General features: G+C 41.4%; 1 protein-coding gene across 1 annotated transcript in view; it reads left to right on the forward strand.

Annotated features, from left to right (window-relative positions):
* WDR11 (WD repeat domain 11) overlaps positions 1–10,282 on the forward strand; it is a 58,170-nt gene extending 47,888 nt beyond the window's left edge. Inside the window, exons 22-29 of the mRNA XM_007964272.3 lie at positions 823–888; positions 1,625–1,802; positions 2,712–2,807; positions 3,313–3,478; positions 3,984–4,081; positions 4,539–4,684; positions 5,448–5,527; positions 9,319–10,282. Of these exons, the coding sequence (XP_007962463.3) occupies positions 823–888; positions 1,625–1,802; positions 2,712–2,807; positions 3,313–3,478; positions 3,984–4,081; positions 4,539–4,684; positions 5,448–5,527; positions 9,319–9,476 (988 nt within the window). The 3' untranslated portion in view covers positions 9,477–10,282. The remainder of the gene's footprint in view (positions 1–822; positions 889–1,624; positions 1,803–2,711; positions 2,808–3,312; positions 3,479–3,983; positions 4,082–4,538; positions 4,685–5,447; positions 5,528–9,318) is intronic.
* Positions 10,283–13,568: the final 3,286 nt, after the last annotated feature.

Consider the following 13,568-nt stretch of genomic DNA (forward strand, 5'->3'; position numbering starts at 1 on the left):
AGGGTGATTCTGGGTCTGCTTCCCGCTTCTCAAATGAGTTCTCTGTGTCAGGTGCTGGTGTGCACAAGTCTGGCTAAGAAATGAGTGTGCTCCCTAGAGCTAAGGGCATTTAACAGAATGTACTGGGAATAAGAAAGGAAAAAATATGGGCCTACAGGGAGTTCTTGGGGAAAGCATAACATACGTTTGCAGTCTAGAATCTGTTACATATAATTATAGTATTTAACAAATTAAACATATATTTTATTGATGGAAAATTCAAAATAATTAGTTTTTTCTATGCAAAGATTAACATTTATGTTTAAATGGGAAACTATGAATTTAAAGAGTATCTTCCTGCCTGTTTTGTGAATATTCAGTATTTGACTATTTTAGAAACATGAATTTATAAAAGCACTAACCATTCTTCCTTAGATACTTTATTTTTGGAATAGTTTCAGAATAAATTACGAATGTCATCTTCTTTGAAGTATTTACTGTTCTTGATGATTAGCAAAATGACTTTATCAACAACGGCATTCTTGTTCCAGTAGTTAGGCAGCTGATACTTTCAAAAACTGTTGTAAGCCTATAAACCAGAAATGAGAGTGCTGCAGCTCCCTGTGGTGGCCAAAAGCTGCTACTTCTCCAAGCCTTGAGAACACTCTTAGCCCCCTTCAACTTTTATGGTTTCAGTGTCATGGTAAAGTACCTTGTCTTGTGTAAATTGTACACATGTTATTTGACTGGAATTTTTCATTTCAAAAGTATATTGATCAACCCCCATGCTTTATTGTTTGGTTGAAAACTTTTGTCTTACTTTTGTCCGGATTCCTTCTGCAGTGAGATAAAGAAACTGTTGCTTGATCCAGAATTCACCCTCTTGCAGAGGTGCCTGCTTGTTTCAAGGTAATATTGTTTGATGTATTCTATATAAGGATTTCAAGTCAACTCGCTTTTTTTAAGGGTTTTTAGTTACAAACACTTAGATTTTAGAAAAATGTATCAGTTCATCCTTTAGATTTAACTTAAAATAATTTTGATAGTAGTAATAACAAATCGGGAAAAAATCAAATTGCATTTTAAATGTGAGATCTAGGCCTTCTCTCTGGAAAGCACTCCCTCCTACAGCTTTTTAAAATATGTGTTTTAAAATATCAGATACAAACTGCATATATTTAAATATAACAATAAATTATATTTAGAAGCAACAACCTCTATATCCTGACTTACAGTAGAGTTTGTCACTTATAAAAAAAAGACTCCTCTCCCTACAGAACAAATAGCACATTACTTTCATACCTTATCTAGCCAGTTATCCCAGAGGAACTTCTTCCTAATGTGAATCAGTGTCCCACATTGAAAGGTATGCTAATGGCAAACCAGGTAAATAATTGTTCTTAACACAGAACGGAAAGATGTTGGGGTCTGAAGGGGTCCTATGAAGTCAGGTCCCTGTATTGTTGGAGGCCCAGTAGCAGGGCTGGAGAACTTGCTGCCTCCCCCTTTCACCCTGCCAGGCCCCATGCCAGTATCCCAGTGGACATGTGACAACACTCCTTTCCAGTCCTTCAGTCTACTCTAGCAAGCCATCCAGGCCAGGTGTGCTGTAAGTGCAGTTGAAACGTTGCTTCATCCTTGCCAGGCTCTATGGTGACGAATCGGAGCTGCACTTCTGGACTGTCGCTGCCCACTACCTGCACAGCTTATCCCAGGAAAAGTCAGCCAGCACAACAGCTCCTAAAGAAGCTGCTCCTCGAGACAAACTAAGCAACCCACTGGATATATGCTATGATGTGCTCTGCGAAAATGCCTACTTTCAGGTAGTCTACTTCACATAGCAAAAGCTTTAGAGCTGTCATCTTGATTACTTATATCTTTGTCAATATCTTAAACTTGGGAAACTTTCAGACTAAGTTACTATTCAGTAGTAGAAATAAGCCCTTGAAAATTAGCTGGGTGTGGTGGCACGTGCCTGTAGTCCCAGCTGCTCAGGAGGCTGAAGCAGGAGAATCACTTGAACCCGGGAGGTGGAGGTTGCAGTGAGCTGAGATCATGCTACTGCATTCCAGCCTGGGCAACAGAGCAAGACTCTGTCTCAAAAAAAAAAAAAAGAAAAAAATAAGAAAAAAAAAAGAAAGGAGGGGAGGGGAGGGAAGGGAGGGAGGGAGGGAGAGAGGGAGGGAGGGAGAGAAGGAAGGAAAGGAAGGAAAAGAAGGAGAGGAAGGAAGCCCTTGGTACATTTGCATTAAAAAAAGCCTGATTCAGGATTTGAAAAGCTCATAGGCAATTACTGAGTTTTTTTACTAAGCATTAAAATTTTATTATTAAACAGTCTTGTTTAATTTGTTTACATTTTTAAGTTAGCTTCATTTTAATTGTCATTAATTTTCTATAAATAACAAATACTTTATACACTTGATTTGAATTTGCTGTTCGCATCATAATTTCTTTAACCTCCTGTAGAATACTTCAGTGCACATAGGTTTTTTATGCAGCTCTGCTTAAGCGTCAGTTTCTGTAGGCAGGCAGGTATGCATTCAAGTGATAATATCTATCAACATTTTTTCTTTTCAAATTCTTATTAAATTTGGAACACTGTAAAGTTGATTATTAACCTGAAAAGGCAAAGTAGTTTATTAAAGTGATCTTATTAAATATAGTAAAATTTAAATAATTCCAGACTCTTATAATCCAGGCTTAATTTTTCTTTTTTTTTTCCCCAATTCTAGAAATTTCAGCTAGAAAGGGTTAATCTACAGGAAGTGAAACGGTCAACTTACGATCATACAAGGAAATGTACAGACCAGCTCCTACTCTTGGGTCAAGTATGTGAGTTTTTGTAACTCTTTACATGCTTCATTAAATTGCTAATTAGTATTTCAGAGCAATATATCTGCATGTATATATCTCATAGTATTTTCACCTTGAATGTACCTCCTTCCCTATAGACAGTTCAGGCTTTCTTTCAAAATAATACCAATAAACTTCATAAGAAAGTAAAAACATGTGGTTAACCAGCTTGTAATTTAGACTTCCATAATGTCCAGTGGAGCCCAGCTATTTGTTTTGTTTTGTTTTTGTGTCTGAATTGACTGGTGCAAAGCTAAAATAGGCAATTACTCGAGCACCTAGATACACCAGACTCTGGCTTTATGTTTGTCTCAAAATAGTAGTGTAGCACCTCTGTCTAATTTTTGTATTTGTAAACGAAATATTCAATTGCAGTTTTTGAAAATAAGTGTTTTCCTTTAGTTTTCCACATTATGAATTTTAAAAAGTTATGTTGGAGGAAAATGTTCTCGTAATTAGAAAAACTGTTTCTCTTACTAGACAGACAGAGCTGTGCAGTTGCTGTTGGAAACAAGTGCAGATAACCAGCATTATTACTGTGATTCACTGAAAGCCTGTTTAGTCACTACTGTCACCTCATCAGGCCCCTCTCAGAGCACCATTAAGTTGGTGGCGACGAATATGATCGCCAATGGCAAACTGGCAGGTAAGGCACACATGATATATTTGTCATCTCTCTGAAAAATGAGACCTTGTTTCCAGCAAAGTATTTGATTAGTAGGGACATTTCTTTCTTTTTTACATATGCTGAAGAAAAAGAAGAATTATTGCTACCTATAAATCAGATGACTATAATTGTCTAAACCAGAATTAACTGTTTACACTTTTCAGAGTGAAAGGGGGCACTATTAATAATTGCTGAGATAATAGGCATAAATCCAACAATCCTAGGCAAACCAGAACAATAAAACCTGTGAGAGAACGATGCTTTCCCTACGTATTCTCCAGACTGGATTGTGCTTCCTACCCTGGTTACTTGAGTAATAACAGTAAAACCCTTAATATTGTGTTTCAAAATTTAAATCAAGCCTGTCTTTAGTAGGTATAAAATGGGCAAGACTAAATAAGGTTAAATGGGGATTTAACTTTTTAATGACTTCTCAAAGAAAGAGCTGCAGTGTCACTTGAGGGGGTGTGCGTTTGTCTTTCAGAGGGCGTTCAGTTGCTCTGTCTGATAGACAAGGCTGCAGATGCCTGTCGCTACCTGCAGACATACGGCGAGTGGAATCGGGCTGCATGGCTGGCGAAAGTAGGTGGTTCCAAGTTTCAGTAGGTGCCCTCAACATTTGGGATAGAAAGTTCAGTCCTGAACTTTGGACTTATGACTTAGAAACATTTTTTGACCTGCAAAGCTGCTTTGCAAATATTTTCTTGCAACCTTCATCCTTTTCCTATTCTTTATGAGTGTAAATTGTATTACTTATTTAAAAATGGATCTTGCATTGGTAGCAATTAAGTAAAAGCAGCTGCCTCCTCTTCCTCCCAGAGTCTGAGCCTGAACTACAGTCCAGAGGTATAGCCAGGCCCTGGGTCCTGTAGGCACAGACTTAGCATCATTCAGGGTATGCAGCAGCTTCAGGGCAGTGTTCTAGTCAAGCAGAGCCTAGCCTGTGTTTCATAGGAACAGATCTCACTTTAACTGAATTATTATTTTTTCTTTATAGAGCGCAGGATGTTTTTGTTGTTAACACGGGCATCTTTCTCAGGTCCGTTTGAATCCTGAGGAGTGTGCCGATGTTTTAAAGCGGTGGGTTGACCACCTTTGTTCTCCACAAGTCAATCAGAAATCAAAGGCTCTCCTGGTCCTCCTCTCTCTGGGCTGCTTTTTCAGCGTGGCAGAGACGCTTCACAGGTAAACCGAGAGTTCACATGGGCTGCTCTGGACTGCCCGTGAGCAGTCACTTCATGTTCTCTCGCGGTTCTAGCAGGTGAGGGTACTCAATGTGTGAAGTGAAAGGAGAAGTATACATTTCAGGTTTGTCAAAAAACCCAAAGGAGAGTGGAACTGTCCATGTTCATTATGTCTTCATTTGGTCTGGGAGCTGTGATAGTTTCCTACTAATATGCTGATCAAACCTAACAGGCACCTAGTAAAAAGGAATTTAAAAGTCTCAGAGAATTGGGGTCCATTCAGCTTTGACTAGAGCAACTGAGAGGAGGCCCAGAGAGCAGGGGGAGAGGTGACAGAAGGCATGGTGAGGTGGAGACATCCTGTCTAAAAATCTGGAAGAGGAACAACCATCACTAATTGTGGAGCATTTCATTTATTCAAAACTAAGGGAGGTAGATTAAGGAAATATGACAAAAGATTACTTGTCAACTCTGGATACTGGGTACATGGGGACTTGTCATCTCTGTAGATTTTTGTGTATTTAAACTATTTCACAATTTTTTAAAGTATTAATTTTAAAAAGCTTGGGTTTGGATATGTAAGTATTCTTCCCCCCTTTTTTTTAATAAACCAGGGCTTAGAAAAGTGCTTGTATCTTAATGTAGTACAAAGGTTTCCAGAGAAAATGTGTAAATGTCTTTATACAGAAATATACCCTTCAGTGGTGCTGCCCACCAGTGACATAAATCACAAAGCATAACTCTTGTTTTGTTCTGTTGGGCAGCATGAGATACTTTGATAGAGCGGCCTTATTTGTGGAAGCTTGCCTCAAGTATGGAGCATTCGAAGTCACTGAGGACACAGATATCCTTTGCAAGGTTTTTATAGTGACGAGGAAGAAAGTGACATGCATGGGTTTTGGAATTTCCCTTAGTTGTGCTGCCTGGACAGGAACTATATTATATTGTGAAAGATCCATGTTCTGATTTTCCGATTCACCAAAGCCAGGAAAGAGGGAGAAATTAGAGGACAAAGAATCAGAAAAGAAGGTGGCTGCACCGTGGGTGTCAGCTTTGACTAGAATGGAGGGAGGCAGGAAGGGCTATAGAGGACAGGGCCCCCAAATCTTGTTTGAACTTTAAAAGAAGATGAAGGAATGATTTGGGGAACAGGGAGAAGGACCTGGTACTTTCAGATAGTACTTTTTCCAGACCAGGCATTCCATGGAATACATCTTATATATTTATCTAGAAAAAATAAATTGGAATAACTAAAAAAGACTCCCACGATCACCTCTAGTGACAATATGCTGTGGCACAAAATACAGCACTTAAAGAGGGGTGTTGCTCAGGCCAGCCACCATGATCCACCCATCAGCCGGAATATTTTATTTCTTCTAAATGTCCCTTGAGCAGCATTGGTTTCTTGGAAAAGAGTGAACTTGAGAATGCAACTCCCAGGACCAGAAAAGAACGAACTTGGGCCAGTGCTTGTGTGGCCCTGCTGCTGCTCACTGCACTTTGCTTCAAATTCTTAAATTTGCTCTCATTTCTACATGGCAGCTACTTGGTTCTCTCTCTCTTTCTCCCTCTTTCTCTCTCTGTGTGTGTGTGTGTGTGTGTGTATATATATATATGTTTTTTTTTTTTCTTACAGAAAATTAAACTAAAACTAAACTAAATTTTTTTTTTCCTGCTTTTGAGGCAAGGTCTCACTCTTCTGCCCAGACTGCAGTGAATGGCACAATCATGGCTCACTGCAGCCTTGACTTCCTGGGCTCAAGCAATCCTCCCACCTCAGCCTCCCCAGTAGCTGGGACCATAGGTCCACACCACTGTGCCTGGGTTTTTTGTTGTTTTGTTTTGTTTTGTTTTTTTGGTAGTGATGCAGGTCTATGCTGCCCAGGCTGGTCTTAAACTCCAACTCAAGCGATCCTCTCACCTTGGCCTCCCAAAGTGCTGAGATTACAGGCATGAGCCACCCAGCCCTACACTGAAAGTCTTTTTTAAATTAAACTAAAGCCTGAGCCTACTCAAGATCATGTACCTAGTCATTGGGAAGGTGACTGGTTCAGTGTATCCATTTTGAGGATCAAAGCATCAGCACAGAGTACCCAATAGGCTATTTAAAAAAAAAAAATTTGTTTGAGTTCTTTGTAGGTTCTGGATATTAGCCCTTTGTCAGATGAGTAGATTGCAAAAATTTTCTCCCATTCTGTAGGTTGCCTGCTCACTCTGATGGTAGTTTCTTTTGCTGTGCAGAAGCTCCTTAGTTTGATGAGATCCCATTTGTCAATTTTGGCTTTTGCTGCCGTTGCTTTTGGTGTTTTAGACATGAAGTCTTTGCCCATGCCTATGTCCTGAATGGTACTACCTAGGTTTTCCTCTAGGATTTTTATGGTATTAGGTCTAACATTTAAGTCTCTAATCCATCTTGAATTAATTTTCGTATAAGGAGTAAGGAAAGGATCCAGTTTCAGCTTTCTACTTATGGCTAGCCAGTTTTCCCAGCACCATTTATTAAATAGGGAATCCTTTCCCCATTTCTTGTTTCTCTCAGGTTTGTCAAAGATCAGATGGCTGTAGATGTGTGGTATTATTTCTGAGGACTCTGTTCTGTTCCATTGGTCTATATCTCTGTTTTGGTACCAGTACCATGCTGTTTTGGTTACTGTAGCCTTGTAGTATAGTTTGAAGTCAGGTAGCGTGATGCCTCCAGCTTTGTTCTTTTGACTTAGGATTGTCTTGGAGATGCGGGCTCTTTTTTGGTTCCATATGAACTTTAAAGCAGTTTTTTCCAATTCTGTGAAGAAGCTCATTGGTAGCTTGATGGGGATGGCATTGAATCTATAAATTACCTTGGGCAGTATGGCCATTTTCACGATATTGATTCTTCCTATCCATGAGCATGGTATGTTCTTCCATTTGTTTGTGTCCTCTTTGATTTCACTGAGCAGTGGTTTGTAGTTCTCCTTGAAGAGGTCCTTTACATCCCTTGTAAGTTGGATTCCTAGGTATTTTATTCTCTTTGAAGCAATTGTGAATGGAAGTTCATTCCTGATTTGGCTCTCTGTTTGACTGTCACTGGTGTATAAGAATGCTTGCGATTTTTGCACATTAATTTTGTATCCTGAGACTTTGCTGAAGTTGCTGATCAGCTTAAGGAGATTTTGGGCTGAGACAATGGGGTTTTCTAAATATACAATCATGTCGTCTGCAAACAGGGACAATTTGACTAATATCCAGAACCTACAAAGAACTCAAACAAATTTACAAGAAAAAAACAAACAACCCCATCCAAAAGTGGGCAAAGGATATGAACAGACATTTCTCAAAAGAAGACATTCATACAGCCAACAGACACATGAAAAAATGCTCATCATCACTGGCCATCAGAGAAATGCAAATCAAAACCACAATGAGATACCATCTCACACCAGTTAGAATGGCGATCATTCAAAAGTCAGGAAACAACAGGTGCTGGAGAGGATGTGGAGAAATAGGAACACTTTTACACTGTTGGTGGGATTGTAAACTAGTTCAACCATTATGGAAAACAGTATGGCGATTCCTCAAGGATCTAGAACTAGATGTACCATGACCCAGCCATCCCATTACTGGGTATATACCCAAAGGATTATAAATTATGCTGCTATAAGGACACATGCACACGTATGTTTATTGCTGCACTATTCACAATAGCAAAGACTTGGAATCAACCCAAATGTCCATCAGTGACAGATTGGATTAAGAAAATGTGGCACATATACACCATGGAATACTATGCAGCCATAAAAAAGGATGAGTTTGTGTCCTTTGTAGGGACATGGATGCAGCTGGAAACCATCATTCTTAGCAAACTATCACAAGAACAGAAAACCAAACACCGCATGTTCTCACTCGTAGGTGGGAACTGAACAATGAGATCACTTGGACTCGAGAAGGGGAACATCACACACCGGGGCCTATCATGGGGAGGGGGGAGGGGGGAGGGATTGCATTGGGAGTTATACCTGATGTAAATGACGAGTTGATGGGTGCAGCACACCAACATGGCACAAGTATACATATGTAGCAAACCTGCACGTTGTGCACATGTACCCTACAACTTGAAGTTTAATAATAATAAATAAATTTTAAAAAAAAATAAAATAATAATAATAAAAAAAAAAAAAAAAAAAAAAAAGTTTTTAAAAACAATAGGCAGGGCTTTCTAAAAACCCAACATCCAGATATAGGGACTGTTGAGAAATAAATATCTGCCCCCAAACTGCCAGCCTCTCAGACTTTCAAATGGAATGAGGATATGCAGGTTAAGTTCTCTTCTCATATCATTCATCTTCCAATCTTTAGTTGAGTGTAGGTTGTGGGAGAATCTGGGAGGATGTTGGTTGAGTCCTCTGGAAGGAGAAGCTTTGGCCTCAGCTGATGCAAAAGGTAGTGATGGTACAGACTGAGATATGGCCTCCTATAGCCGGGAATCACCCTCCACCTACAAAAAGGCTCCTGTGTTCATCCTGTGCTGCCCGCTGTGGACACCAGGTCCCTTCCGAGCTGCCAGTAGAGCAGACGCAACTCACCTTTCCTGTTTCTGGGAGCCTGTGTGGAGCCTCATCACAGCCTTCTTTACTCTTCTTTTCCTTAGCTATGGTTTACAGAAACTTATCACTGCTGTATATGCAGATTATGCCAGGAGTTTGAAGAACCTCGGTTTTAAGCAGGGAGCAGTTCTCTTTGCTTCAAAAGCTGGAGCAGCTGGCAAAGACTTACTAAATGAGCTTGAGTCCTCCAAGGAAGAACGCATCGAAGAGTGACAGCTTAATAAATTCCAGGGAATCTGACCTGGAAGGCAGATAGATGGGAGGGGGCTGGTCTGACTGTGGTCACCGCCACAGTCCAGGATGAAGAGGAGTACAGGGTCCTGTGAGCTGTTTGACCACTGTTCTAAGGCTATGTGTGCCCAAAAGCACATGAGCGTCTATGTTGAGAGTAAGTTTGTATCCTGTGTTGATCTCAGAAACAATGTGAATGCTTAAGATTTTGAAAGTATATAATATTTTATACTTTTGGAGAGAGCTTTAAGAGTCCCTGGAACTACTTTTTAATTTTTTTAACTTAAAATTCAAGAGACTGAATCACTTTTCTCATTGATTAAATGTAAACATGATTGAGAAACCTATAGTAAATGAAATTTGTGAGATGTTTTCTCAAATATATGCTGCGCCTGTACTTATATACAGTCTTTCAAGATACAAACAGGGCAGAAACATTTAAACTAGTATTAAAGGTAGCTTACCAAAGCATTTTTGTTTTCTTACCTTGAAAACACAGAACTGTTAATTCCTTGGTTTAAGCAGTCACTAAGTTTTGTAACTTCAGGCTCAGAGGCTATAGGAGGTTTTAATATTTATGTTTAGTTCAGTAGGTGAGGTCTTTGATATTTTGAATTTTAACTCCTTTTATGATACATCACAGTAACCTCATTTTTGAAGTATTTGTACTTTAATGTTCTCTCTGTTCTGATAGTTGAAGTATGAGATGTAACTGTTATAAATTATTGCTGAAAACGTAAATGTCTGTAACTTACAAACATGATAAATAAATAAAAAATTCCCTCCAGGCCTTTGTGTTCTCTGCATTGCTGTGCATGAGGCCAGGTGATGAGCTGGCTCCTCAGGCGTCATCTGGTCGCCCAGCCTCGAAAGCCTGGCTGCTCCTGCTGTATCCAGAGAAACCTGTATGTGGGAATCCTATGAGTACGGCACAGGGCAGGAAGGACACCCACACCCCAGGCAAGTCTACCTCTGAGTTCCCGGGTGGGAACGTGGCTTAGTGCGCTTGGAGATGAGGGGGTGAGCATTTCTGTCTTTTCCCTCCTGAGCCTGTTGGGTGACACATCGTATCCACCAAGAGGTACAATTTTTAAAGAGAAGCATAGCCTCTTTCTACCCTTAGACCAACCAGTCTGACACCCTCTGCCAAGGAACTGAGCTCCATGGAAAAGAAGGCCTGTCCCAGGAATACTTGTCCCTAGCTCGGTGCTTTGGCAAGCGGTTCTGTGTCCGGAGTTGGTTACTTCCAGTGGGTTCTTGGTCTCACTGACTTCAAGAATGAAGCTGCAGACCTTCACAGTGTTACAGCTCTTAAAGGTGACACAGACCCAAAGAGTGAGCAGCAGCAAGATTTATTGTGAAGAGTGAAAGAACAAAGCTTCCACAGCATGGAAGGGGACCCGAGCGGGTTGCCACTGCTGGCTGGGATGGCCAGCTTTTATTCCCCTATTTGTCCCTGCCAACATCCTGCTGATTGGTCCATTTTACAGAGTGCTGATTGGTGTGTTTACAATCCTTTAGCTAGGTACAGAGCGCTGATTGGTGCGTTTTTACAGAGTGCTGATTGGTGCATTTGCAATCCTTTAGCTAGACACAGCGCTGATTGGTGCATTTTTACAGAGTGCTAATTGCTGCATTTACAATCCTTTAGCTAGACACAGAGTACTGATTGGTGCGTTTTTACAGTGCCGATTGGTGCATTTACAATCCTTTAGCTAGACACAGAATGCTGATTGGTGCGTTTACAATCCTCTAGCTAGACAGAAAAGTTCTCCAAGTCCCCACTTGACCCAGGAAGTCCAGCTGGCTTCACCTCTCAGTTCTAGAAGAAATCCAGGATCCATTACTGGTCCTGTACGTGGCTCATGTTTCCTACCACATGAACAGGTGGAGTGAGCCACCCTGGAGGTGGGGCTTCAGGAGGAAGGCCAGGTGGTGGATGGCAGGTGCTTCCCCTTGGCTGGTCTCAGAGCCATTTCCTATTGCACACTGTCACCTTTTTCCCGCTCTGTTGCTAATGAAATCCTCTGCCGAATGTAGCTGGCTGCCCCACCACAGTCTTGCTCTAGGTCTAATCATTGTTTTGGATGTAGTAGCAGGACATTTTATTCTTTCAAAATAGTTAGCAGATTCATACAAGCCTCATGTCCCTCACACAGGCACCTGATCAGAGTCTCAACATGTAGACATAATTAAATAAGAAAACAGTTTCTCTCTCATCTGTTTGATTACTGCGGGCTTCCTCTTGCCTCAGGATGGTGTTAGGTTTCAGTGAATCCTGAGCTCTGTGACCACCCAGGATATTCCATTCTCAGCAACAGGATGTGACTGAAGTAAAGCATTCAGGCACAAACTTGTAACAGTGCTACGGAAATAAAGGAGGGCCACACAGGGATGGCACACAAGGGAGAATGTTCTAGGCAGTGGGGATGTTTCTCTGGGAGCCTGCGTGAGATTATTTTGACTGACTCAAAAAGATTTGTGAATGAAAGAACCCTTTTAATTAAAACGTAACGGCAGTTTTAATCGATGACATGTTGCTGCCGCTTTAAAAGAAGGAAGGAGGAGCTGGCTTTTGGAAGGCACTTCTGAAAACTGCTGGAATCCAGTGAGATGTCAGGTCTAAGAGGAAATTGGAAGGGCAGACGGCCACCGCCTCGCCTTGCGTTGCCTTTCCTGCAAAGGTCCCGTATGTTTTCTTTCCTTTCATGTCTGTTTGGTCAGCACACAGCACGCATTCAAAATAACCCAGGAAAGCCCTGCTTTTCTCCTGCTGAGAGATGGCGAGGCTCTCACAGGAGTCCCTGCAGGCAATTTCAGGCCTTTCTCTTTGGTGTTTGGCCTGATGCCTAAAAATGCCAAATAAACACCACTCCCACCTTATTTTTTTCAAGAACATTGAGAAGTATGACTTAAGATAAAATACGTCCTAGGTATAAGAGAAAGAAGGACATTCTGGGTTCCACAGGTGACCTGGCATGATTTTTAGCTTTCCCATCTTCCATATGTAAAGTGAGCAAAGCCAAGGACAATTAAAGATGCTCAAATTGCCTGGCGCTGTGGCTCATGCCTGTAATCTTAGCAGTTTGGGAGGCCGAGGTGGGCAGATTGCTGGAGCTCAGGAGTTTGAGACCAGCCTGGGCAACATGGTGAAACCCCGTCTCTACTAAAATACAAAAAAAAAAGTAGCTGGGTGTGGTGGTGTGCACCTGTAGTCCCAGCTACTTGGAAGGCTGAGGCAGGAGAACTGCTTGAACCCAGGAGGTGGAGTTTGAGGTGAGCTGAGATGGCACCACTGCACTCCAGCCTGGGCGACAACGAGACTCCCTCTCTTTTAAAAAAAAAAAAAAAGGAAAAAAAGAAAGAAAGATGCTCAAATTATCCCAGTGTGGTGGTGGGCACCTGTATTCCCAGGTACTTGGGAGGCTGAGGCAGGAGAACCGTTTGAACCTGGGAAAAGGAGATTGCAGTGAGCTGAGATGGCACCACTGCACTCCAGCCTGGGCAACAAGAGCAAAACTCCATTCCAAGAAAAAAAAAAAAGAGGCTCTGATGGGCTGCTTCAGAAAGACAGGATTTGAACAAATCATTGAGAATTTAAGAACAGATAAAAAGACAATCCTCAGTAGTCACTGCTTTAAAAATGTAACCAGACTTTGGGAGGCCAAGGCAGGCAGATCACAAGGTCAAGAGATCAAGACCATCCTGGCCAACATGGTGAAACCCCCGTCTCTACTGAAAATAGAAAAAAATTAGCTGGGCGTGGTGGTGGGCGCCTGTAGTCTCAGTTACCGGGAGGCTGAGGCAAGAGAATCACTTGAATCCGGGAGGCGGAGGTTGCAGTGAGCTGAGATTGCACCACTGCAGTCCAGCCTGGCACAGAGCGAGACTCCGTCTCAAAAACCAAAACCAAAACAAAATATAACCAGAGGGGTCAATTTTCTCTTTGCAGTTAGGGTATTTTTTGTTTTTGTTTTGTTTTGTGTTTGTTTTTGTTTTGAGATGGAGTCTTGCTCTGTCGCCAGGCTGGAGTGCAGTGGTGCTATTCGACTCACTGCAACCTCTGCCTCATGG

This window comes from Chlorocebus sabaeus, chromosome 9, assembly GCF_047675955.1.
Source record: "Chlorocebus sabaeus isolate Y175 chromosome 9, mChlSab1.0.hap1, whole genome shotgun sequence".
NCBI classification, from domain to species: Eukaryota; Metazoa; Chordata; class Mammalia; order Primates; family Cercopithecidae; genus Chlorocebus; species Chlorocebus sabaeus.